The sequence below is a fragment of the Eriocheir sinensis genome, chromosome 33 (assembly GCF_024679095.1).
Source record: "Eriocheir sinensis breed Jianghai 21 chromosome 33, ASM2467909v1, whole genome shotgun sequence".
In the NCBI taxonomy this organism is placed as follows: Eukaryota; Metazoa; Arthropoda; class Malacostraca; order Decapoda; family Varunidae; genus Eriocheir; species Eriocheir sinensis.
In genome coordinates, this window is record NC_066541.1 from 9,453,346 (window position 1) to 9,480,712 (window position 27,367).

General features: G+C 43.2%; 2 protein-coding genes and 1 long non-coding RNA gene across 8 annotated transcripts in view; 2 read left to right on the forward strand and 1 right to left on the reverse strand.

The window, feature by feature from the left end:
* The first annotated feature begins 2,379 nt into the window (after window positions 1-2,379).
* Window positions 2,380-8,439, forward strand: LOC127006704 (dnaJ homolog subfamily C member 27-like). Of its 5 annotated transcripts, none has more exons than XM_050876917.1 (7): window positions 2,380-3,393; window positions 3,936-4,054; window positions 4,388-4,540; window positions 5,004-5,122; window positions 6,065-6,236; window positions 6,554-6,702; window positions 6,901-8,439. In XM_050876917.1, the coding sequence occupies exons 2-7, from the start codon at window positions 3,980-3,982 to the stop codon at window positions 7,043-7,045; spliced, it is 813 nt and encodes a 270-aa protein (XP_050732874.1). In that variant the 5' UTR covers window positions 2,380-3,393; window positions 3,936-3,979; the 3' UTR covers window positions 7,046-8,439. The 5 variants fall into 5 exon arrangements, with proteins under 5 accessions (XP_050732874.1, XP_050732875.1, XP_050732877.1 ...); XM_050876918.1 differs by having other exon boundaries at window positions 2,380-3,358; XM_050876920.1 differs by having other exon boundaries at window positions 2,380-3,177.
* A 51-nt stretch (window positions 8,440-8,490) lies between these two features.
* Window positions 8,491-22,593, reverse strand: LOC127006702 (N-acetyllactosaminide beta-1,3-N-acetylglucosaminyltransferase 4-like). 2 transcript variants are annotated; one of them, XM_050876913.1, is made up of 5 exons: window positions 22,358-22,593; window positions 16,535-16,724; window positions 10,640-11,393; window positions 9,862-10,044; window positions 8,491-8,902 (listed from the first exon to the last, which is right to left on the reverse strand). In XM_050876913.1, the coding sequence occupies exons 2-5, from the start codon at window positions 16,548-16,550 to the stop codon at window positions 8,599-8,601; spliced, it is 1,257 nt and encodes a 418-aa protein (XP_050732870.1). In that variant the 5' UTR covers window positions 16,551-16,724; window positions 22,358-22,593; the 3' UTR covers window positions 8,491-8,598. The 2 variants fall into 2 exon arrangements, with proteins under 2 accessions (XP_050732870.1, XP_050732872.1); XM_050876915.1 differs by lacking the exon at window positions 22,358-22,593 and adding an exon at window positions 19,997-20,062.
* LOC127006705 (uncharacterized) overlaps window positions 10,956-27,367 on the forward strand; it is a 180,744-nt gene continuing 164,332 nt past the window's right edge. Inside the window, exon 1 of the long non-coding RNA XR_007759706.1 lies at window positions 10,956-11,101. This is a non-coding gene — a long non-coding RNA (uncharacterized LOC127006705). The remainder of the gene's footprint in view (window positions 11,102-27,367) is intronic.

Below are 27,367 nucleotides of genomic sequence, written 5' to 3' on the forward strand. Positions count from 1 at the left end.
TCCTGCCTCAGACTGGCCAACATGGCAGCGAACAATTCCATCTGGCTTCACCTCACCCACGTCAGCCTCGGCCTTGCCTGTCTCCTCACCCTCACGGCGATCACTGGGGACGCCATGACCTTCACTGTTCACTTATCCCACCCCCCTACCACACACCATCCACGGGCAGGCAGGCGGCGTGATCCCCACCAGAACAGCCACACGGGCACCAGTCACGGAGCAGGAACACACATTCACAGGTTCCTCACACAGTACAGAGTACAGCAACTTTCAAGGGCACAGAACAGCTAGTTAATCAGGCACAGTACAGGGCACGGCAGACACACACACCGGATGCACACAGCCAGCTCAACACCCAGACACGCGTCTTCTCAACTCCTCAGCCACCCTTGCTCCCCAACTGCTCGACTCAGCACTTCCTGCCCTCTTGTCCCAACAAGTAGAGTTGCACCATGCTGAGCTAACATTGCATCATGCTACAATTTCCTCACATTACACATACAATCATTCACATACAGCACATTCGTAACAATCTCTACTTATCACACACACTCGTTCACCCGTCCACACATCCGCTCACTTACTCGTTTGTTGTAATATATAATCATTCACTCACTTGCATTCCATACTCATTCACTCGTTACACATTTGGACCGTTACAATGGCCTGAGATGAAGATATAGGCTCCAAATGGCCTTGAGCCATGGGGATCTCTTTGGCTTGACACTATAGAGTATCTTCCTCCCATCTTGGGGGCGTGGTTTTGGATTATGGGCAATATGTTGTGGAAAAGATTTATTCTTCCAAATACAGTGGAACCTTGCGTCACGAACAAATCGGTTCACGAACAAATTTTCCAAAAAAAAAAAAAGTATCGGGTGATGAACGGTGTCTCGAGCTACGAACACTCAAGCCGGCAACATGATCGCTGCACGGTACCCACAACCGTATTCTATCCGTACAAATGGAACCAAACAACGGTTGGCCGTTGCCCCAACGGTTGAAGGAAAACGGCCAGTGTGACACCGCCTATTGCACCGTCAACTCCGTGCGCCATACGGGTACGGTAAAATTAAAATAAGTTTTCGTCTAATTCATCTGTTTAATATTGAATTTCTCTTTTTTTTTTGTGTTAGATTTATTGATTTCCATTGGTTTTGTTTTATGAACTTGTGCACAAGCTTTTTGTAAATGTTTAAATAAGCAAACATATCTGGGATCCGGAACGGATTAATACGTATACATCGATTCCTATGGGTAAAATAGCTTCGGTTTACCAACATTTTGTCATTTTCGGGTGACGCAAACTGCCTTAAGGAACGAACTAACTTCGTGAACCGAGGTTCCACTATAGATGAATTTCTCGTGTGTTTCGCAAAGTGGAGAAATGCCCATAACATTACAATTATGGAGGAATGCTGCTGTATCAAGCTAAACCAAGAGTTAAGCCGGTATTTCACGGGAACGATTTTGCTCGGAAACCATGACCTTCGGGTGGTAACTTTCGCTGAGCTACTGAGGGAACATGACATGGCGATGCTACGTTTGACGGACATTGAGCAATCTTGGTCTTGATCTTGACCTTCAGGGACCGTATACCTACTTTCAAGTAGAAAAAGATGTTGATTAATTTCTGTCAGTCATATTTTTTTTTTTTTTTTACGTCGCGGCCTATAGCGCCGGTAGGCTTCTTCCCGGTGGGGCCTGATGGTCGGCCCAAGGCTTCTTCCCGGTGGGTCCTGATGGTCGGCCCAAGGCTTCTTCCCGGTGGGTCCTGATGGTCGGCCCAAGGCTTCTTCCCGGTGGGTCCTGATGGTCGGCCCAAGGCTTCTTCCCGGTGGGTCCTGATGGTCGGCCCAGCCCGTTCTGGCGCAGGCGAGTGTTTATAGTGGCGCCATCTTGCATTGGCTCATGCTGCCCTCCCGGAGCTCATCTTTAATCCTAGAATCTAGAGTCCGGGTTGATAGGTGGTCTTCTGGACAGCATGTGGGTAGTTTTAAGCCACTCGGCGGCGGCTGAAAAATCCCAGCTTGGTGGCACCGGGCGGGGATTGAACTCAACTCGCGTCCTCCTGAACGCGGTGCTGTTACTCTGTCGATTCAGCCACCGCCTCCTCAATTATGGTTTAATATAGTTATTTTTACACCGAAAAAACTCGAGTGTTTTTACAATTAATACACGTACACCTCACCCTTTCTCCCTCCCTTCCTCACCTCACCAGGATGAATGAGATGAATTTAAGAGTAGCTCAGTTGATACAAATACGGTCGGAGGTTTAAATGTAATGTTATAATAATACACTACAATAACTTCATTCATACTTCATATGATGGACTTGGTCTGGGTAGTATTTTCCCCTCACCCTCTGGGTAGTCCCGATCGACCTTCCGCCTCTCACATCAACAATATCCTAGAGTCCAAAAAGGAAATCAGTCGGGTTCTAATGAATATTTTTAGGTTCATGTACAGAAGAAGGGTCAAACTACCACCAGGGTTATAAAAGTACCCCTGGAAATACCCAGAGATTCTACGAAAGCCTTGTCAAAGAGGTGTATTTGGGCGCATTCTGTATTCTCAGACGCTTCCACTTTTCACATCAGCTATTTCCAAAGGTCAAAAAGGAGATCAGTCGGGTTTTCATGAGTGCTTTTTCACAATCTTAGCATAGAAGAAGGGTCAAACTATCACCAGGGCCATTAAACAACTCCTGGAAATGCCTAAAACTCCTTTAAAAACCTTGTCAAAAATGTGTGCTGGGGCGCCGAAAGGTTTGAGAATGTGGCCATGGCATGTTATACGGCCCTCGCGGAGGCTCTTGCTCTTCCTATCAACTGTCACCTGTCAGGATCACACACTTTCCCTCGGCCACATTCACTTGTATAGATAAAAATTAGGAAAAAAAGAGCAATTGTATACATCTCAGTTTCCATAATATTAATTCTTCTCAGTGAAAGTCAAACATTTGTACGTACAGAAAACGAGAGGCAGATTGTCAACATAGCACTCTCCTCACCACTGATTTTCATACCTTCCTGCATCCTTTCCTCCTTAACATTCCTTTTAGCGTCCTTCTCCATCTCCCCTTCCCTCCATCTCCATCATCGTCATCATCATCAAGGCGCACCCCTCCCCTCACTGGGCTCCCCTCTTCGCCGCCTCCTGCTCCTCCTTTCACAAGTATTTTGAGCTCGTGAATAATACCTGGGCCCTCTTACTCACCCAGAGCTTTTCAGAGGCCCAGAATATCCCAGAGCCGAGGGCGAGAGAAGCACCACCAGCACCACCCTGCCATAAATATAGGTCAGTGGAAGTGGGTCGTGGCCATGCATTGTCCTCAGCCTGTCTCGGGGTGTGTCAGGTAGGCCCCCACCACACCTGTGCACGGCTCTCCAGGTAATAATTCAGGATTCTGCAGCTCCTGTTTATACTTACCCCAGTTTACCTGTGGTAGACCTGGCTAGATTTCTGCTGGTGTTCCTGTCCTCACATCAGAGGTTATACTTTGGTGAGCGCTCCAGAATTACACCCACATTGCTCCATTGGTTGACACAGCTTTTTCTGATAGATTTTAATATGCTAATCATCACGGGTAAACTTTCTCCTCACACAATACTCATTTCTGAGACCTGAATAACTAATATTAGCAGTGATGCATTACTGTTGTACAGCAGCACACATGGCTCAAACATAAGGACTTATTATCAATATCATAATCCTCTCGATTTTTAATAGTAATAGATTCATATTCACCCAACCAGGGAAGGTGCCCCCTCCTTTAAAATGGGGATACTTTCCTTTTTACTCAATCTATAGGGATGGTTTTGCCTCCATGTTTAGTAGATCTAGGTCTTGTATTTCCCTTCTGAAATGGTTCAGTGGAAAAGGATAATTAAATTGAGGATTATCAGAGTGATGTGGCTATTTTATTTCTCCAGCTGACAATACAACGCCTTTGTCATTGATGTGAGTCGACACAGCCATGGACAACCGCAATGGGTCAAAGCACATATCAAGAATTCGTATACTGAGTCTTGGGAATCCAGGTGTTGGCAAGGTAGAATTCCATGTTTGCAATTGTTATTATCCTTTGTTCAAGATACTCTCAGGCATGTATATACCACAAAATATATATGCAATATACAACTGAATATGGTTGGTTTGTCTCCTGTAACATTTAGTTTTCCTTGAAAGTACATAAATTTAGACATTGAAGCTTAGCATATACTGTTTGATTAAGTTTCAATTTAGTCCCACAATCCGTTAACTGAGTGCTGTGTTACATCTCTGCACTCCTTTAGTTTTTTCTGTATTTTTTTTTTATATGCCTCAGAGCAAGATATAACTTAATCTTTTTCTTATCATAACAAAGGCTGTGTTTATACCCCAGAGCTGTCTGATCAAGAGGTACTGTGAGAAGCGCTTTGTCAACAAGTATGTCCCAACGGTGGGCATTGACTATGGCTCCACAGCTGTCGAAGTGGACGGCAGGAAGGTGTCTGTCCACTTTTTTGACACTTCCGGGAGTCCACTATTTGAGGAGGTGTGAGTCTGGTTTGGGATCTGGTGCTGCTAGGGCTAAATGGATGATGGTGATGCCCAGGAAATATATGATAAATGAGAAGTTCATTCTAAACATGTGCTTAATGGAGTCAGCTGAGAACATTTATTAAACAAAAAATGTTCTACAAAATTATGCTGATTCCATTTTTATTTTGCCATTTGAAATTGATTTGTTCTTTGATAGTGTCATAATGGGTTCAGTTTTTTCCTTAATATATTTAAGAACATGAAAAAAAGGGAAAAAATGCACTGAATCACTCACTAAAGGCTGTAGTATACCTGAACACATGGGCTGAGTTGATTTTTTCACATGAAAGAATGAAAAATGTTGACTGAGTTCCCTTCACTGCTGTAGAAACTACTAAAGATGGCAGTGGGAGTTAATTTTCATCATATACTGTAGACTATGGAGGCCGGAAAGTAACACCTTGGGTTTTGAACAGGTGCGAAGTGAGTTCTACCGTGACATGCAAGGCATCCTCCTGACCTATGATGTGACAGACAGATCCTCCTTCATAGCCTTGGATGCCTGGCTGGCTGAACTGAGACACAACCTGGGGCAGTGAGTTCTTTAATTGTTTGAGATTCAGCTAATTAAGGCACTGACTAATATAGGCTGTTAACTGACCTTACAATAATTTGGTGTCTATTTTATTGTGTCTAACATATATACTGTTTGATTAAGTAATTAATTTGAAAGTTTTGTGTGTAAGTCATCATGAGAATTTTTTGTATGTGTTAGTACAGCTGTAAATTCATTGTTTACTAATTCATTAACAGCATTTTTAGATAATCCCAGCATGGCATACCAGTCTTGAATTCCCATTAGTCACTGAATGACTTTAGAAATATTTTAAGGTGTGTGTGTGTGTGTGTGTGTGTGTGTGTGTGTACGGGACATATAAATCAGGTTATATCAGTGTAAATTTGTAATGTTTTGCTTAGTTCCCATCTAGCAGAGGTGGATGAGGAGAGTGACAGCATAAGGCATCGCACCAACACTAAGGTTTGTTGAGTTACCTGCCTCCTACAGTTCCTTGCTTCCTTGACAGTTAGCCATATTGACTTGTAACATCAGGGCTATTATGCCTTTATTCTAAGATTATTTCTTGTCTGGATGTATGTAAATAAATAGTGCTCTAAGTGCATCTCTTAACTGTGTGAGTGTATTTGACTTACCTCTGATGTTGCTTCATTCTTTCATGTAATGTGCAGGCATTTGTGTGCAACTCATATCGCAATTGAATTTCTTGAGAATGAGTCAATCTTATTTACTGTATGTTGATGAACTAATTTGAGCAGCTTAGCCTTAGGTATCTTGTGACCTATTTATTTATATTTAGGCAATTCTTTGTTATTATTATTGCTAACATTTGTTCTTACGCTTCCCACATATCATTAGGAAAGTTAAGGTTATGTGGAATCTGAACAGAGAAGCCAGTTCCCTCAAGTGTCTATGGAAGGGCAATCTTTAATGTGGGTTGTAAACTTCTGCTGGTTTCAGAATGGATGAATGGAACCTGGCAGTAATTGTCTGTGGCACTCGGACGGACACTGGTGGCACTGGGGGACGGCAAGTGTCTGAGGCTGATGGCAAAGGTTGGGCGGACAAACACAACTTTCCCCATGTGTTAACCTCGGCTGCTCTGGGAAATGGCATCAACCAGGCCTTCCATGTGAGTCTTCTGGTGATGTAGTGTGTCCAGAGTGCAAAGAAATTTAATATAAAGTTGCGGTATTTTAATAATTTACAATTTATATCCTTTTCTCATTAGCGGGCTTTTTTTTCTACACGTTGTTGCCCTTGTGCCGACTCTTTTGTTGTTTTCTCATTAGTTGGTTATTTGAATATGCTGTCTCCGTTTTATCTTGTCATATTCATCCAGACAATATGTTAGTAATGCCCATTCATATTTTATTTTGTTCTGATCTATGCTGCACCTCAGTTATATTCAGCAACATCACCTGCCCTCTCCTGGCCTTCCCCCACCAGACCCTGTTTGTTCAAGCACTGCAACTGAAGGATGGCATCCGTCCCCCTGGAGGAGCTGTGGACCCAGAGGTGGTGCAGGCCATCCACCGCCTCATCCATATGACTGATGACTTTGAGAAGATGGGACTGAGCAGGCGCTCCATCTCAAAGTATGCCGACTTATGTTACCCAGCTTTTTCCACCATCGTCACTCATATTTATCCTTGCCTCTTGTGACCTGTTTCCTTGTGTATTCTGAACTTTCATTACTGTCAGCATTTTGAGGATGACTTACTTTTAACACTTTTACACTATTTGAAAGCAATCAAGGCTAAAGGTTCTTTACAAGTTTATTTCCTTGGTTTCAGGGAGGAGGTAAACAAGGCGTACCGCCGACTGGCTGCTCTAGTGCATCCAGACAAATGTAAAGCTGCTGGTGCCGAGGAAGCCTTCAAGACACTCACGCAGGCTCGCAATAATCTCCTCAAAATCCTCACTGAAACTACTGTGTAGCCCAAGCGTTCCCTTGCTCCTTGTGGGTCCTTGACTTTGGCTGACTTGTCTTCACGATGCTTCTTTGTGTCGTTCATGAGTAGTTTATTGTGGCATGTTTTCTGTTTGAGTAAAGAAAACATGTCTCTGGAAAAGCAGATGATAGATTTTTGCAAGTGTTCATAAATGACAGTCTTAAAATGAGGATTCAGCAAGTTAGGTATTTGTAATTTTATATGAATACTTCTGATGTGATACTTTTTAATTATTTTTGTTGTTATGAGTAGTTATTAGCTGTGGGGGTTGCACTGCCGTGGGACTTGCCATGCTGAGTGCTACTAGTTAGATGATGTTTAGAGCAGGCACTGTGTAAAGTGATGTATAAGTGAAAGTCAGAAAAAATGGAGACTATTTAAAGGTCATCTAACCTTGCAGGGCTGACCTTTAGAGGTGATGACTTACCAGCACTGTTAACTTGCACATAAAAATAAATTATATGGGCTGATGAGGTGGAATGCCAAGAGCAATTAGGATACACAAGAGTGCAGAGCACTAGAAAGGGTGAAGTGGCATATGCTAAGATGGTTCAGACAAGAAGAAAAGGGTGTATGAGGCAAAGGGTAATGGGATGGCTGGAAGAAAACCAATGAGATGGGCTGATAAAAAAATTAAGAAATGGGAGGGATATTCATCTTTCTAAGGGAAGTGTACAAAGTAATGTATTTTAATGTATTTGAGACTTCATGTGGGGTGTTCTCAGAGGTCAGAGGTAGGTTGGTAATATTTTACCAATATTGTTTTATGAATTTTGTGTTGAAAAGCTGGTTATACTTGAAGCATGGCACAGAGATGGTAGACAATTGAAAAAAAATGGAACATCAAATTTACTGTATGTGGATGACCCCGTATTGATTCCCTAACTTGAAAAGGCTCTGTATAGGCAAGTTAAAAGAGGCATGTAATAGGTAAGGTCTTTTTGAAAAAGGGAATGGTTACAATAAAGGCAAAGGAACTATAAAATAAAATGCAATTTGCATATTAATGAAGCCTCTTAAATTGGAGTTTTCACTATTTGGATGCCATAAACATAAAATATGTATTAAGCATACACCTATCCTTGTCACGAATCTTGTACATTTCAACCCCCAAACCACCACCCACCCTGTTCTTATCATTTCTTTGGGGCCAGGTGGGTCAGTGGGTATGGTGTTTGGCTCACAACTGAGAGGTTGCACGTTCAGTCCCATCTCACATTGACCTCTTGGTGAGAAGGCAGCACTATTGTAATCCTAGCAGTGCTTTATGGTTTAGCTACCTAGCTCTGGGGGATTCACAAATGTGCTACTCTATATTCATAGATTTATTGCATAAACCTTAAAATTTACTTGTAAAAAAATAAATAAAAGAATCATGAGTTTACTGTTTCAATGATGAAGTATGAAACCAGAGGAATGGGGGAATCAATGCACACGCTAACACTTTACTAAAAGAACAAATTGCAGTCATAGTCTATGGCAGAGTATAAAAAATAACATTAAAAAGTACATACATGGTAGGGACAAGAACATCAGGGATCAATCAGCCTTGCCCATATATATATATTTCGGGTTCAACAAAATACCCTGTTTTCGAAGTATGTTAAGCCATGCCTTGGCTGTGGCATTTGGACCCAGGTATGTCTCAAGCTCCATAATCAAGAGATCGCTAGTGGAGAGGGATTTCTTCCACATTCGTGGCCTCCTTGGGTAATTTTTGTATATGTTTCTGTGGGCAGACTGCCACTGGAGGTGCTCGGGCAGGAGGCCTGTATAATATACATCCTCCAGACGGAACGGGTGGGTCTTGTTGGCGGCTTGATATAGTGGCCCCACCATCCTCCTTGAAAAAAAAGTGATTATGAGTATATATAAGTTACATGTCTGTTATGGATGGTAGGAGCTGATAGAGTGCTGCCATGTGGAAAGTGAATGTAATACTTCAGAGGGTATCTATGGATATTACATTGTAACAACTGGTCCACTGCTGTGAGAACATTCCTAACATCCCAACACAGAAACTTTAAGTAATTTCTTTTTGTATTTCTATAGGTACTCCAGTAAGAATTTTCCATCAGAACGTTAATGGATATAATAATGTAATACCCACATAGAGGTTTGCAATGCTATCAGGTTGATAGCATAGGTAGAGGCACTGAAAGAGACAATTGGAGAGAGAGACAGGTTTACCCAACCTTTTATTGCTTTTCAGCTGATAGGATTTGAGGGAGTAAGAAACTGTTCATTTTGGTCAGTAGGGAAAACTATTATGCCTTCAAGAGTTTGACAGATAGGGGAGTGGTCTGATGATGGTATGGTCTGGGTATAGTGTTTATTGTAAAATGTGTGGGAACGAGTACTGCGAGATATTGTGTGAATGTGTGAAACTTGTTGCCTTGGACCATATGGGACAACCATGGCCTCAGAGCTACACTTTTTTTATGGAAGTCAGATTTTGTTTTTCGCACCTCCCATTTTTAGGGTGTATTATTAGGGATTGCTTCATGAATATGGCATGTAGCAGATTGTGCATTATTATGGTGATGCATGGCAAAGAAACTGTGCTGTAAAACACAAATACTACTTTGCTCTCTTGCTGGAAGTGAAGCGTGCCTATCCATTTATGTTATATAAATAAAAAATATAGCCAAATCAACTATATAATAGATTCATAGTTTTTTTTAAGCTTGATGGATTTTTCCAGTAATGAGGAACACTTTAGATGTATATGATAAGGTAAGAGAATGCAGTTACTTATAATGGTAGCAGACATATTGGTATAGTATCCTTAGCTGTACATACCTGGGTAAAACATAACCAGAACCAAAGCAGTAGGGTGGGAACTTGCGGGGAGGATATTCCGTCCAGTTGACCTCAAATTTAGGCTTGCCACAGCCTGGGCGACAGGGAAAGGATGCCCACCGTGTGTTGCATATGAATTGACTTCTTGTATAGTTTGTCGCTTCGTCATATGTCTGGAGGAACCTGCGGGATGTCAAATGTTTTTTTAAGTCTCTTTTGTAACCACTTCGTATGTTTGAATAGCAATCATTCAAAGTACATTTGTAAACTTCCATAAATGTTAATCTTTTATATATTACCAACACATAAGTGGCCTATTGTGTATCATGAGCTTTACTCAATGAAATTTAATAAAAATGACATAACAATTGTTATTCAGATATATAAAAATTAAGTGCTGACAATGACTACAAAATGTTGAAATATGGCTTGGTTAACTTTACAAGTCTGTCTTTCTCCAAATTATTAACCATTCCAGAAAATAAGAAAAATAAGGATCAAAAGCTCAAATGAAATGCTTGTGTTGGTGCAAAATGCTTGTGTTGTGTTGTGTATTGTGTTGCAGTGTTTGTGTTGGTGCAAAATGACTGTTGTATTATGATGTGTTGATGTATAATGTGTTGTGTTGCAAAATGCTTCTGTTGGTGCAAACATGGCTGGAAACTGTGACAATATACCGCCACATTGTTAGCTTTCTTTTGTAATAATAGCAGTGAAAACTCAAGACGTCTTTCGTGTATTCCTTCCCACCCCCTGCCCGTGCCCTCCCCAGACATACCTTGCCAGCGAGAAGATGTTCACCAGACAATCAACGTCGCTCTTCAGGACCCAGACAGGCGTAGGACAGAAATTCTCGACCCAGTGCAGCCCCGAGAGGACCTTGAGAGTGAGATTGTTGTACGAATCCAGGAAGGAGAACTGAATGATATCGCGGTGGGCGTGGCTCTCCTCCCTGACGGCCGCCATCACACGTGGGTTCGCTGTCTCGCCGAGGAGGAAGACCGTCCTGAAGCCCGTACTCTTCGTCCACATCTTATTCCCCCACATTCTTCTGATCATGGTTCTGTTCTCGTGGTCCTGTGGCGCAGTGGCTATGAGGTTGATGATGTACAGGTTGGAAATATTGGCGCACAGCTGGGGTTCATTGATGACGTACCGGAAAGGAAACTGACCATCGTGTGCCGTGGTTGCCTGCTGGGCGCCTTGCTGGCTGACGGTGCTGACTCCAAGCCCTGCACTGGTGAGTCTGTACCCTTCTTTGCCGTAGCTGCCTCTTGTCGTAGTGAGTTCGTGTTCTGGTGGTTGGATCTGTCTTACGGGAAGGCGTTCGTGCGTAGCCTTTGTGAAAATCCTGCCCTGCTGGAGGTGGCGCTGTGTTACGGGGCTTCCTTCTCCCATGTTGGCACTCGACAGGGTAGTGGGTTTGACGGCCACGTTCAGGTAGAACAGGTCCCCCAGCGTCACCAAGATCACGGTGGTGACTATTAGGACGGCTAGTCGCTGTATTATTGAGTGGTGGTGGGATGGCACCTCTGCAAAGAATGATAGAAATGTGAACTTCAGTAACGACGTCTTCCAAATCACTGGTATCTACAGGGTAAATATTCCTTTTAAGTGAACCCTACACGATCAATATTATTGGCACAATATATTGACTCATTTTTATTGTGTAATATTTGTTTCCCCCTACACAGCTCTATATTATTGCGCAATATCGGCAGTCGTGTGAAGGATTTCAGAGACAGCATGACGGACATTAAATAGTATTTAAGGTAATGGCTAATCTCAAATACAAATGCACTAAGAGATGGACAGTGCCAAGCCAATGACGAGAGGTGATGTTCAGATGTACAGGTGAATAGTGAAAGGTTCCCGAGCAAGGACTAGCACTGCCACTCAGACTTATACTCACCAAAGTATGTTGCTTTAATCGGAATTGCGCAATATTACCCTCACTACTCAATATATTCGTATTGTGCAATAAAATATCAAATTCTTTTTGATGTCTTCAATATATTGTGTCATTCTTCAATACCGCCCCTTCACTGTCAATAATATTGTACAATACGGAATATTGTGCAATAATATTGATCGTGTGGGGTCAGCTTAAATTAGGTCCCTCGGATTATATTGACGAGAGGGTTGTCACCTTTTTGTGAAGTCATTACTTATAATATGGATTAACAAATGACTTTCGGTAATAGAAGGGAGTTCAAGGAGGGGACTGGCCCCTGTTATGGGGGTCGTGGGGGACGAAGCCCACCTCGTTTAGGGAGTCGATGGGGGCGAAGCTCCCCCGTCAGGTAGGTTAAATTAGGTTCGGTTCCTTTAAATTTATTCGGCATGCGGTGTGGGGAGGAGGAGAAACAGCGCAGGACGGGGTAGGGCGGCGGCGGGTGCACAACAGGCATTGAAAAGTCAATCATTTAGTGATTTCCGGAAATAAATAAACATAATAAATAGCATCATATTTTGTCCAGAAATAAGCAATTAGTGTGTCGAAATTACTAGGCTACCATCTCGTCAATAATCAATTCAAAGAGAAGAGTGCGGGGAGATCTGATAGAAGTATTCAAATGGATTAAGGGTTACAACAAAGGCGATATAAGTAAATTACTGAGAATTAACCAGCAGGATAGAACACGCAGTAATGGATTTAAATTAGAAAAGTATAGATTTAGGAGGGATATAGGCAGGCATTGGTTTAGTAATAGGGTGGTGGGAGAATGGAACAGAGTCGGCAATCACATATGGAGTGCAGGGACGATAGCTTGTTTTAAGAGTAGACTTGATAGCTACATGGACGAGGATGACAGGTGGTAGTGGGGAGGAGGGGGGGGGGAATCTTTAGCTGCCGTGCTGCCGTGTGTAGGCCATTCGGCCTCTTGCAGTCTCCCTATGTTCTTATCACATTTACTGACATACAAGAGGTGCAGGTTATCACATTTACTGACATTCAGGGGGTGTAGGTTTAACTAGGTTATAATAGTTATCACATTATCTGACATACAAGGCGTGCAGGAAGAAACTTTCATATTTCAAGTAATTTTCAAATTCAGAACATTTACTTAATCATTTACTTAAAAAAAACTTAGGTGGAACGGATCACAATAGGCAGTCGACAAAAGACACGGTACTTTGCCGAAATTCATCCACCCTCTGCAAACAAAGCCCGCGCATGCGCTATCAGGATGGGATGTCTTAGGATATGTGGACGGCAATTTTTTTTTTTTTTACAACAAAGGAGGCAGCTCAAGGGCACACAAAAAAAGAAAACAATAATAAAAAAAAGCCCGCTACTCGCTGCTCCTAAAAAAGAAACAAAAGAGGTGTCCAAAAGCAAGGTCAAATACGGGAGGAGAGATGTCCTGATACCCTCCTCTTGAAAGAGTTCAAGTCGTAGGCAGGAGGAAATACAGATGAAGGAAGATTGTTCCACAGTTTACCAGCGTGAGGGATGAAAAAGTGAAGATGCTGGTTAACTCTTGCATAAGGAGTTTGGACAGTATAGGGATGAGCATGAGTAGAAAGTCGTGTGCAGCGGGGCCGCGGGAGGGGGGGAGGCATGCAGTTAGCAAGTTCAGAAGAGCAGTCAGCGTGGAAATATCGATAGAAGATAGAAAGAGAGGCAACATTGCGGCGGAATTTAAGAGGTAGAAGACTATCAGTATGAGGAGGCGAGCTGATGAGACGAAGAGCCTTAGCCTCCACTCTGTCCAGAAGAGCTGTGTGAGTGGAGCCCCCCCACACATGAGATGCATACACCATACGAGGGCGGACAAGGCCCCTGTATATGGACAGCAACTGTGCGGGGGAGAAGAACTGGCGGAGACGGTACAGAATGCCCAGCCTCGAGGAAGCTGATTTAGTAAGAGATGAGATATGAAGTTTCCAGTTGAGATTTTGAGTTAAGGATAGACCGAGGATGTTTAGTGTTGAGGAAGGTGATAGCTGGGTGTTGTCAAAGAATAGGGGATAGTTGTTTGGAAGATTGTGTCGAGTGGATAGGTGTAAAAACTGTGTTTTTGAGGCGTTGAAGGACACCAGGTTCCTCTTGCCCCAATCGGAAATAATAGTAAGGTCTGAGGCTAAGCGTTCTGCAGCCTCCAGCCTTGAGTCGTTAAGTTCCTGTAGGGTGGGTCTTCTATTAAAAGAAGTTGAGTAATGCAGAGTGGAATCATCGGCGTAGGAATGGATAGGACAGTTCGTTTTGGAAAGAAGATCATCAATGAACAACAGAAAGAGAGTGGGAGATAGGACAGAACCCTGTGGGACACCACTGTTAATAGATTTAGGGGAAGAACAGTGACCGTCTACCACGGCAGAAATAGAACGGTCAGAAAGGAAACTGGAGATAAAGGTACGGAGAGAAGGATAGAAACCGTAGGAGGGTAGTTTGGAAAGTGAAGATTTGTGCCAGACCCTATCAAAAGCTTTTGATATGTCCAGCGCAATAGCAAAGGTTTCACCGAAACGGCTAAGAGAGGATGACCAAGAGTCAGTTAAGAAGGCTAGGAGATCACCAGTAGAACGCCCCTTGCGGAACCCATATTGGCGATCAGATAGAAGGTCAGAAGTGGAAAGGTTTTTGAATCTTCCGGTTAAGGATTGATTCGAAAGCTTGAGATAGACAAGAAAGTAAAGCTAAAGGACGGTAGTTTGAGGGATTGGAGCGGTCACCCTTCTTAGGCACAGGCTGTATGAAGGCATACTTCCAGCAGGAAGGAAAGGTAGATGTTGACAGGCAGAGGCGAAACAGTTTGACCAGGCAGGGTGACAGCACGGAGGCACAGTTTTTAAGGACAATAGGAGGCACTCCATCAGGTCCATAAGCCTTCTGAGGATTGAGGCCAGAGAGGGCATAGAAAACATCATTTTGAAGAATCTTTATAACAGGCATAAAGGAGTCAGAGGGGGGATGAGTAGGAGGAATATGCACAGAATCGTCCAGAGTGGAGTTTTTAGAAAAAGTTTGAGAGAAGAGTTCAGCCTTAAGAGATAGATGAGACGGCAGTGTTGCCGTCAGGGCTGAGGAGTGGAGGGAAAGATGAAGACGTGAAGTTGGAGATGTTTTTGGCTAGATGCCAGAAGTCACGGGAAGAGTTAGAGAAAGCAAGCTTTTGGCATTTTCTATCAATGAAAGAATTTTTGGTTAGTCGGAGAAAGATTTGGCACGATTTCGGGCAGAAATGTAAAGTTCATAATTAGCATTAGTTTGAAAGCTCTGGTACCTTTTGTGAACTGCCTCTCTATCATTGACAGCACGAGAACAAGCGTGATTAAACCAAGGCTTTTTAACGTGAGGAGTAGAGAAAGAACGAGGAATGTATGCCTCCATTCCAGAGACAGTCACCTCTGTGATGCGCTGAGCACACACAGAGGGAGCTCTATCCTGGAAGCAATAATCATTCCACGGGAAATCGGAAAAGTACATCCTCAGGTCGTCCCACCGAGCTGAAGCAAAATGCCAGAAGCATCGCCTCCTCGGTGGGTCCAGAGGGTGTACAGGAGCGATAGGACAGGATGCAGAAATACGATTGTGATCGGAGGAGCCCAACGGAGATAACAGTTTGACAGAATAAGCAGAAGGGTTTGAGGTAAGGAAGAGGTCTAGAATGTTGGGCCGGTCTCCAAGACGGTCGGGAATACGTGTAGGGTGCTGGACCAACTGCTCTAGGTCGTTGAGGATAGCAAAGTTATAGGCTTGTGCACCAGGATGGTCAGTGAAAGAGGATGAAAGCCAAAGCTGGTGGTGAACATTGAAATCTCCTAGGATGGAGATTTCAGCGAAGGGAGAGTGGGTCAAGATGTGCTCCACTTTAGATTTCAAATAGTCAAAGAATTTTGCATAGTTGGTAGAGTTAGGTGAGAGATAAACAGCACAGATGTATTTAGTAATAGAATGACAATGAAGTCTTAGCCAGATGGTAGAAAATTCAGAAGAGTCAAGGTTGTGGGCACAAGAGCAAGTGATGTCGTTGCGCACGTAGGCGCAACATCCAGCTTTGGATTGAAATTTAGGATAGAGATAGTAGGAGGGAACAGAGTAGAGATTGCTGTCAGTAGCCTCAGAAACCTGTGTTTCGGTAAGGAAGAGAAGGTGAGGTTTAGAGGAAGAGAGATGATGTTCCACAATGAAAATTAGAGCGAAGACCGCGAATGTTGCAGAAATTGAGAAAAAAGAGGTTCGAGGAGTTATCAAGACACCTCTCGGGTCGGCAGCCAGAAGGGGAGTCCTCCCTGGGGGAGGACTCCCCACCACACCGGGTTTGAATCCCTACTCAGCTCACTCAGCTGTTCATCCTCCCATTCGGGTTGGTCGATAAATGGGTATATACCTGGGGAAACCAGGGGAAGGTTGCCCTGGTAACCCAAATGTCACACTGGCCGTATATTTGTCCCGGGGTAATGAGCTCTCCCCTACAACAAGCTCAAAGGCTAATGCTACGGAAATGAACACTGAGGACACGCGCAGCTACAGCGTATGTCCACATCTTTCTTTACCTTTACTTACACAACCTGGCCAATAAATTTCATCTCCATTTTTGCTTAGGTTCTGTTTGTTTTCATAGCAATTAACTGAATAGCCGAGGTTTACAAACATAAATGGAATGCATACGACTATGCAAAGCATCACGAGAACATTTAATTTAAGGAAAGGTCATTGTCTTACCTTTTACCCCCTGCATGTTCGTCAGGTGTCACTTCTAGCAGGCCAAGCGTTTCTTCCTCCTTCGTGTTACCCTCTCCGTAAAGCCTTTTGTTTCCACGCAATGTACTCAGAAGTCCGTCGTTTATTTTTTTTTTATTCTCGTCGCGGGATAATCACGCCGACTTGATCTTCTATGGGATGATGTGGTGATCTGTGAATGAAAACCACACTTGCAGAGACAATTTTGGTGGATGCTGCCACCATCGTCAGCGGAGAGCAAGTGGGGAATGACAAATTAATTTTTCTCTGCTCTCATTTTATACAAAAACGACAGGGTTGGGCGGGGTGGGAGTAGGCAACCCCCTATCCGTCAGGTCACGTAGTGGGAGTCAGGTCACCTCTCCTTCCTCCACGCTGCGATGGAAAGACGAGGGGATTAAAGAGATGGGGAGGACCTCTCAACCAGTGACCTCATTAGTGGATCTAACTTGAAAATACCTTCGTTTAAATTGAAATAATTGTTTCTTAATACACATTGCTTTTACTGCGACGTTTTTTTTAATCATTGAATTAAATTAATTTTGTATAAATGCTATTTTCCCAGGCTTGTTTTTTCCACGTTTAAAAATAGTATTATTATAACCAGTTTTGATGGCATAGCTATATTCTTTAATATGTGTGTTACGATCCCTGCCTGTTTCGCTTATATTAACTAATTCACAATCTTTAAAAGAATTTTAAATGCATCAACTCCGGAGTAAACAGTGCGTTTATTCTTTATGCACCTAGTTCTTCTTGGTGGAAGTGTGTTTAAACTGAAACTAACGCCATCTTATATATCATGGCTTCACTTTTTTGTAATTCCTGGGCATTTTAAGAGTTCACTTTGAAGTTGACTCTATGACTGCTTTGTCACATTTGAATAAAAAAGAAATCAGATATGGGGTAAGATAAAATCATAAACTGATATAAAAAAATATCAATTGTCTGGACACATAAATGGATATGTAGTGATTTGTTTTTACCACATTTACATGGGATATGAGCACCGCAGCCACGCGCAGCTGTAGCGTATGCACAAACCTTTACCTTTACCTATATTAACAGCAAGCCTGTAACATACCTTATATCGCCTTGGTCAAGGGTTACAGCAAAGGCGATATAAGTAAAGTACTGAGAATCAGCCAGCATGATAGAACACGCAGTAATGGATTTAAATTAGAACAGTATAGATTTAGGAGAGATATAGGCAGGCATTGGTTTAGTAATAGGGTGGGGGAATGGAATAGACTCAGCAATCAAATAGTCAGTGCAGGGACGATAGCTTGTAGACTGGATAACTACGTGGACGAGGATGACAGGTGGCAGTGAGGTGTGGGTGCAGTAAGGAGACAGGGTACTGGAGCGTACGCCCGTACCGAAGTTAAACGAGGATCAAGCCTCTACCTGTAACCCCTGAAACTACACCTCACCCATCGTGAGTAGTGGGGGGGATTCTGGAGCTGCCCTGTGTGGGCCACTCGGCCTCTTGCAGTTTCCCTGTGTTCTTATGTTCATACTGGTTTGGTAGTTATCCTCAATGGACACAAACACACACACACACACACACACACACACACACACACACACACACACACACACACACACACACACACACACACACACACACACACACACACACACACACACTGATAACGTTATATATTATAATTTATGAAGTAAATATATTGTGATTCAAATCATTGACCTGAAAGAAGGGATGCACATCTGGCGTTGCTGGCCACACACACCCTCCAACATTTAATTAATCCCCGGGGCATCATAACCTCACTTCCCCTTCACTCCCCTCAGTCACTTTAACTCCACCCTTGTCTCATTGTAAATGCCTTTTAAAGTATAAACACACACACACACACACACACACACACACACACACACACACACACACACACACACACACACAGAAAAACAGATATAGCAGATATAGCATTTGAGAGAGAGAGAGAGAGAGAGAGAGAGAGAGAGAGAGAGAGAGAGAGAGAGAGAGTGCTTGACTGAATTTATGTGGAAGCAGGACCAGTTGTGCCGACACGTGCGAAGAACCTTGAACAGTTGCAATCTGGATAGGGTCATAACATTAGATTTTAGCAATAAAGATACAGTTATTAAAGAGAGTTATATTTGGTATGCTGTTTCAATAATTGGTGCTACTTTGGCTTGTTATCTACAACAAAAAAATATCTACACCGTACCTTGGCTTGTTATCTACAAGGAAAAGTATCTACACCGTAGAAATTATATTTTGAAATGATTTTTACATGGTAAAACATAATTTAAACAATTAAAAATATTCTATTAAAAATATTATAGCGATAAACAGCACATACATCAGCTAAAAATGCTAAATATATGGCAGGAGCTTCTTTTCTCATCATCCGCCAACAGAAGTAGTCTCGGTGCGACTGAAATGTTCTTTGATTGCAGCCTCTCAGGTTTTTCAATATACGAATCTTCGCATCAAGCTAGGATCTTTCAATTCCTTGTGTGCCCCAGTGTTAGGATCGACGTAGGCGGTGGCTGAATGGATAGCAAGACGGCCCCGCGTTCAGGAGGACGCGAGTTTAATCCCCGACCGGTGCCACCAAGCTGCGATTTTTCAGCCGCCCCCGAGTGGCTTAAAAACTACCCACATGCTGTCCAGAAGACCACCTATCAACCCGGACTCTAGATTCTAGGATTAAAGATGAGCTCCGGGAGGGCAGCATGAGCCAATGCAAGATGGCGCCACTATAAACACTCGCCTGCGCCAGAACGGGCTGGGCCGACCATCAGGACCCACCGGGAAGAAGCCTTGGACCGACCATCAGGATCCGCCGGGAAGAAACCTACCGGCGCAATAGGCCACAACGTAAAAAAAAAAAAAAAAAAAAAAAAAACTGCTGACGATTTACGGAAAAATGACGAAAATTATTTGGTTTTAATTAGAGTAAGCTGTCCATTCGTCGGAATGGATTAATGAACCTTCAGCGACTTCTCTCTGAATAATTGGTTGAAGTGTCTCACGGTCTCTTTCCTGAACGTAAAAATATCGGCAATCTGAACCTTTCTTCAAACCGAATACCCAAGGACCATCAATACGTCTCCCATGGTTACGGTTATTGTCCACTTCAGCTTCACCGTCTGTTGAATTTGGAGCTCGGTCTCCTTGCAACATTCATCCTGCAAAGCGTGCTTCATCAATTTGCACAGGCTCTTCTTCAGTCCCTGTCATTTGGCCACGATTTTGGACTGAAACAGTCGCTGTACAAACTTCCCTGCACATGTTGAACCAGTCGCATATTGTTTCGGTACCTCTACCAGTTAATCTTTGAACCAGATCATAAGAGAGGTCTTGTATAAAACAAAAGTTCAATTTTAAAATTTGGCAAAGAGAGAGCTTGCAATTTAGTTTATTTAAATTTGTGAAGTGGAAGAATATATTACCTCTGCGAACGGAACGAAAAGTTTGACATCCACGGTTTCTGCAACGAAGAACGGGAATAAATTCGCCATTTCGTCTTCTTTTCCGAGCGTCCTTCACCTCTCCGCCACATCGATGACACGGTGAAACACTTTGTCCTCCATCCAAAAGTCCATGCCTTCTTAAAAATGCCAATGCTTTAGTTTCGTCGCTGCTTTCGTTGTATAATTCTTTTGCACGCCTAAGGGCTGTGTCAATGACTGAAATATAAATGAGGATTTAGGTAGGTTAGGAGGAATTATGAAAGGTAAAGGACTGGCCTATCTGTGACATCTAGGTAACATAGTAGATTACAAGCAAGTCTTTGAAAATTTGGTAACAAACTAGCTTGCAAGTAACATACCAAAGCTGTCGAGATTGATGTCTATGGGGGAATGAAGTGTGCTGTTGCCACATGTACCTTGTTGAGTCGGGACCGGAGCTTCGACGCTCAAACCAGACATTCTCTCGAAACCACGACGAGTGTTTTCCTTGTTCGGTACCGGAGCTTCGACGCTCTAACCAGACATTCTCTCGAAACCACGACGAGTGTTTTCCTTGTTCGGTACCGGAGCTTCGACGCTCTAACCAGACATTCTCTCGAAACCATGACGAGTGTTTTCCTTGTTCGGTACCGGAGCTTCGACACTCTAACCAGACATTCTCTCGAAACCACGACGACTGTTTTCCTTGTTCTTGTACCTTGTTGAGCCGGGACTCAACTACCTCTCTACCACCGCCATTACCCTCAATAGTCGGAGTCTAGACCATCTAGACCATCCATCAACCATTTAGATGGCTGGGCCGACCATCAGGCCCCACCTGGAAGAAGCCTTGGGCCGACCATCAGGCCCCACCGGGAAGATGCCTACCGGCGCAATAGGCAACAACGTAAAAAAAAAAAAAAAAAAAAAAGAAGATTCATGACACGTAGACCGCAATATAAAGTGTAGATCACATACCAAAGTAGATTCATGACACGTAGATAACAAGCCAAAGTAGCACCGACATAATAAGCAACATAGAGGTTGGGGATTCATTAGGTAATAGTGATCATAAGGAAATTAGATTTAATATTAAATGGGAGGACAGAGTCATCGGTAACAACACATTAATACCTGACTTCAGGAAGGCGGACTACGAGGCGTTAAGAAAGCAGCTGCAAAGGATTAGGGGAGTGAGATCAGAGGTAGGTCAGGACCCAGAGCAGGGAGGGGCGTTAATCTCTGGTGAAGTCACTAGTCAGGTCAGTAGCTTGGAGGGTGAGTACAATAGTCTGGTCTTAACTAGTCTCAACTTACATTCACTAGAACAGCGGTTTCCAAAGTGTGGTGCGCTCTCCCCTGGGGGTGCGTGAGCTGATCACTAAGGGTGCGTAAGGAAAAAAAATAATGTAATGGCGGATTTTAAGTCATTGAAATTTCAAACATATCATTAACTGCCATCGTTTTAAAACTAACGTATGCTGTACGCCTCAGCGTTTGTTTGAAACTTACCCAGAATCTGAGCACATTCATCCACCCCCCAGGTACATTTTCGTTCAATTTTGATAGCCATCGCCCAGAGCCACATACTTTGCGAGCACAAAATTCGTATTAAAAATGGACAAAATTTAAGGAAATCGACGGGACCTTAGTACTGCTCGAATCTTAGCGGGGGTGCGTAGACTCGGTCACAGCCTAGGAGGTGGTGCGTGGCCTGATAAGTTTGAGAACCGCTGCACTAGAAAGACGAAGAGTGCTGGGAGATCTGATAGAAGTATTCAAATGGGTCAAGGGTTACAACAAAGGCGATATAAGTAAAGTACTGAGAATTAACCAGCAGGATAGAACACGCAGTAATGGATTTAAACTAGAAAAGTATAGATTTAGGAGGGAAATTGGCAAGCATTGGTTTAGTAATAGGGTGGTGGGGGAATGGAATAGACTTAGCAATCACATAATGAGTGCAGGGACGATTGCTTGTTTTAAGAGTAGACTGGATAGCTACATGGACGAGGATGACAGGTGGTAGTGGGGGGGAATCTGGAGCTGCCGTGTGTAGGCCATTAGACCTCTTGCAGTCTCCCTATGTTTTTTATGTTCTTATGTTCCTATGTTCAACAACTGTAAAAATCTGTAACTTTCTGTGCAGTAGTGCTATAATATGAATTGCTATCCATAAACCAACTTTCCAAAAAAATATAAAGAAAGAAAAAGAGAGGAAAAGAAAGAGAAAGATAGAAATAAATAAATAAAGAAAGAAACAGTGAGAGAAAGAAAATAATGAGAGATATAAAGAAGGGGAGGAGCGGTGCTGAACCATATGTATATGTGTTGTGCATTCCGTAAATCGAATCAACAAACCATCGACGAACATCCTCCTCCGGCACAGCACGCAGTCTTTTTTTTCAGTCATTTCACTACACCGAGAGACACATTTCTTGCATTCATCAACACATCTTCCTCTGTAAGCAGCGCAAGTGGTTTGTTAGCCTTTTTGTGTCTGATTTAACGAGAGAGTAAGTGTAATAGTGGGAGAGAGACCTTGACGAAATCTTCCCAGTACTGGCTCAGGGAATATTCGCGTCCATCTCCACACATTTCTAATCAGAGACTGCTTACGTGCTGCACCGACACGTCATCTTTTGAAGCGACCTGAGGCGTAATTTACGGGAGGTCCTATTCATCCTATTGCCTCCAAACGATATGCCTGCCTATAAATCAGCCTGATTGTGGGGTTTATTTATTCCTGTAACAAAACAAAACAAAAAAAACCCACAGGTGTTCACTCAAGTGTTAGCATAACTTATATTTCCCAGAAATATAGCCACTATATATATATATATATATATATATATATATATATATATATATATATATATATATATATATATATATATATATACACACACACACACACACACATACACACACACACACACACACACACACACACACACACACACACACACACACACACACACACACACACACACACACATCCATCCATACATACATATATGCATGTACATACATACGTACATGTCACATAACTTTCCGATAGATTACTACTTGTAACCATCCAACGGAGCCTAATGCAGCGTATTGGTAAATTTGGTACTAGGTGTAACATATATGCCAGTTGTCAGTTACTCAGTGAATCCAGCAGTTAATCAGGCTCTCAATTCAGGACGTGATGAGAGGCCTCATTTGAACCCAGGTGAAAATGTGTGTGTGTGTGTGTGTGTGTGTGTGTGTGTGTGTGTGTGTGTGTGTGATGGGCAAGTGCTTTGTTGAACAGCAATGTTATAAGAGCTCCCAAATGAACTCTATATTCCTAATTTATCCTAATGATTAATGATAATGTTTCTAAGTAACGTATCACTTTAAAAATACGACTTCTATCGTAGTGGAAAGCTACGACAACTAAATAAAACCCTTACGTCCACCAGAGACTCAGGGGCGTGGTTTCGCGAGGACCCTGGGGCATGGGGGAGGTCTTGGGGCAGGGCACCGAGAAGAGTGGGGCTCCCGAGGGTTTCGAGGAATTTGTAAGATATATGGGCAGTGGGTCTCCCTCAGATAACTTGTATTCTCGACCGTGTTTATGTATGTAAATCAACCCTCCCCCTCCCCCCAGCAGTTTTTCATGCTGAATTAAGGTTGTTTGGAGCTGGTAGGAATTTAGTGAATGAAGAGCCTATGTATATAGTGGCGGTTGTAGTCTTGTGGGAGCCTTAAGAGGATTGTTTTTGGGACCACATTTTTTTTTTTAAAGATTTATCCCCTAGTATCACTAGGGGAACGGGCCCTTGTCCGAAGAGGAAAAAGACTGCTCCCTCTCTCCCTCTCTGCACGAAGGAGCACGGGCCTTTGCCAAAGGCGGTCCGTAGCAGGGTGCTGACAGACCGACTCTATCGGCGATCGAAATCTAGCCGACCAAGTCGGTCTGTCCAGAGTATATACAGAGTATATACTCTGGGTCTGTCGACGAGGACTGGCGTGTCTTTGGGGGGCCCACATGTGTGCCCGCCTCTTTTGTATAGTATACAGAGGCTACGTCACCAGAGGGAGACAATGGCACTGACTTGATGCATGTTACTGGCGAACGCACAAGCGGAGAGTAGATGTCATTATTAAATAGATAAAATAATAAATATTTCAGGTTTATTATATACAAATGGGCTTCATTGTTTTTTTTTTTTTTTTTTTACATTGTTTACATACAATAAAATCTGATTTTAGTAGAAATACAACTGCGTGACCTAGAAATACCGTAGTTAATCCTTCAATGCCAACGTTTTCAATGGAAGCATCTTGTATGGTACACTACAGTATATTATTTATGGCTAAGCTTCAATGGATACTGTAATGAAGGGAATATTTGCCATGTAGCCCCGTTGAACTTCTGACCATTACCGTTCTTTGAGGGTCACAGAGCTCACATTGGGCCGCTCATTCTCTTTCTTACGATAAAGGACAACTCCACCCAGGTCACGCCAACTACCTAGCTTTAGTACTTCTGTATTTACATGCATGTATTGACCTCCTGTAGATTCGGGTCAGTGACAGACGTTAATTTTTGTCCAGCTGTCTTGCCTTTTGTTAGTTGATGCCATTTTTTGGGTCTTGGTCTTGGCAGGGTCAGCTGGGCCCGGCTTGCTCGTCACACAGCCCAAGCCTCCACGGAACACCTTGATTTATGCAGCACTGGCTCTCTGTTCTTCGTTCCTCTTCTTCCTTCTTCCTCCTTCCTCTTCGTCCGTCTTCTCCGTTTGTTTGTTTGTTTGGCCGAATCGGTGGGTAGCTGGGCGTAAAAAAGAAAAAAATATATAAGGGGTGGGGTGTGGGGGGTTGCATTTAGATTATTTGCGTTGACCGTTCTAATGTATCACCAGGCAGATTATCAAGAAAGTAGAAGATACCTTCCTTATTCATTTCCCTCAAGCTGTTACGATTGTGTGATGGCTCAAACGGACGGGAAAGGAAAGCAGGCGCATTTCCTTCACAGCCTTGGGTAATGTATTTGAGTGATTTTGAAGTGTGGAGATACAGATTTTTTTTTTTTTTTTTTTTTAGCTCCATCTTCCATTTATATATACAACTTTGAAGCTTTTACGGAGAAAATGTCCTGTATTAAAGAAGTGATTGAGCTCGGCACCATGTAAGTACTATACAAAATTCGAAAATATGCACATGATTGATTAACCATCGATCTACTTAGGGGAGGAAAACTTTACAAAAATCATCACGACGTTATTAAAAAAAAAGAGTGGTTACTGACTCTCAATTAATTTCTTAGTACAAGTTATTTCAGTTGTGCCAGCCTCAAATTTATATATAGTTATGAGAAAATAACAGATTAAGGAGTAACACTAAAACAAGAGAAGTCACTGATTCTCAGTTAATTTCGTTGTACAAGTTTCTTCTGTTGTAAAAAAAATCTCAGATTCGCATGTAGTTAAGAAAAAAAGTTTGAGAGTAACATACCATGTAACTTACGTTGCCTAGTGTTATTCACTGTGCAGAGGCGAATACCAGTTATTTGATGCACAAGTACAAGCCACGAGCAACTAAGTGACAAAAAAAGTATACATGCTGTATTTTATAACACATAATATTTACTTGGTGCAGAGCCGAGTGAGGTTTCAGTTTTATTGTATATTGAAGGGTCACTAAGTAGGATACATAGTAAACTAGAGTAGTACCTTTGGTTGGATAATGTTCTAATAAAATGATGGAAAATGAAGGGAAACATTGTCAGGTAGAAGTGACTGAAGGAAAAAAAAAAAGGCATTGATGCAGAGGTGAGGTAAGGAAGGAAGGAAGGAAAGAAGGGAGGAAGGGAGGAAGGAAGGAAAGAAGGAAGGAAGGAGAGTAGACGTGAAAGCTGTATAGGAGTTATATTCCATTGCATTCCCAGCCTCCCCTCCCCCCTGTGTTGTATGAGAGCGTGTTAGAGCAGCCCAAAGGAGCGGTTGTCAGGAAGCTGTTTTCAACCAAGAAACATAAAGGCCGCTCTCCTCCTCCCCCACTAAATTACCTGTAGCTCCTCCTCCTCCTCCTCCTCCTCCTCACAATAAACACTGCATATTCTCGTGTGTTCTTCCTTCTGAGCTCCCTTCCATCTGTCTTCCCCTTCCTCATCCCCTCCCCATCACTTTCCACTTCCCAATCCCCTTCATCTTCCCCTTCCCAATCCCCTTCATCTTCCCCTTCCCAATCCCCTTCATCTTCCCCTTCCCAATGCCCTTCATCTTCCCCTTCCCATTCCCTTCATATTCCATTTCCCAATCCCCTTCATCTTCCCCTTCCCAATGCCCTTCATCTTCCCCTTCCCATTCCCTTCATATTCCATTTCCCAATCCCCTTCATCTTCCTCTACCAAATCTCCTTCATCTTCTCCTTCCCATTCCCTTCATATTTCCCTTCCCAATATCCTTCATCTTCCCCTTCCCAATCTCCTTCATCTTCCCCTTCCCATTCCCTTCATATTTCCCTTTCCCAATCCCCTTCATCTTCCCCTTCCCAATCTCTTTCATCTTCCCCTTCCCAATCCCCTTCATCTTCCCCTTCCCAATCCCCTTCATCTTCCCCTTCCAAATCCCCTTCATCTTCCCCTTCCCAATCCCCTTCATCTTCCCCTTCCAAATCCCCTTCATCTTCCCCTTCCCAATCTCTTTCATCTTCCCCTTCCCAATCCCCTTCATCTTCCCCTTCCAAATCCCCTTCATCTTCCCCTTCCCAATCTCTTTCATCTTCCCCTTCCCAATCCCCTTCATCTTCCACTTCCCAATCTCTTTCATCTTCCCCTTCCCAATCCCCTTCATCTTCCCTTCCAAATCCTTCATCTTCCCCTTCCCAATCCCCTTCATCTTCCCCTTCCCAATCCCCTTCATCTTCCCCTTCCCAATCCCCTTCATCTTCCCTTCCCAATCCTTCATCTTCCCCTTCCCAATCCCCTTCATCTTCCCCTTCCAAATCCCCTTCATCTTCCCCTTCCCAATCCCCTTCATCTTCCCCTTCCCAATCTCTTTCATCTTCCCCTTCCCAATCCCCTTCATCTTCCCCTTCCAAATCCCCTTCATCTTCCCCTTCCCAATCCCCTTCATCTTGCCCTTCCCAATCCCCTTCATCTTCCCCTTCCCAATCCCCTTCATCTTCCCCTTCCCAATCCCCTTCATCTTCCCCTTCCCAATCCCCTTCATCTTCCCCTTCCCAATCCCCTTCATCTTCCCCTTCCCAATCCCCTTCATCTTCCCCTTCCCAATCCCCTTCATCTTCCCCTTCCCAATCCCCTTCATCTTCCCCTTCCCAATCCCCTTCATCTTCCCCTTCCCAATCCCCTTCATCTTTCCCTTCCCAATCCCCTTC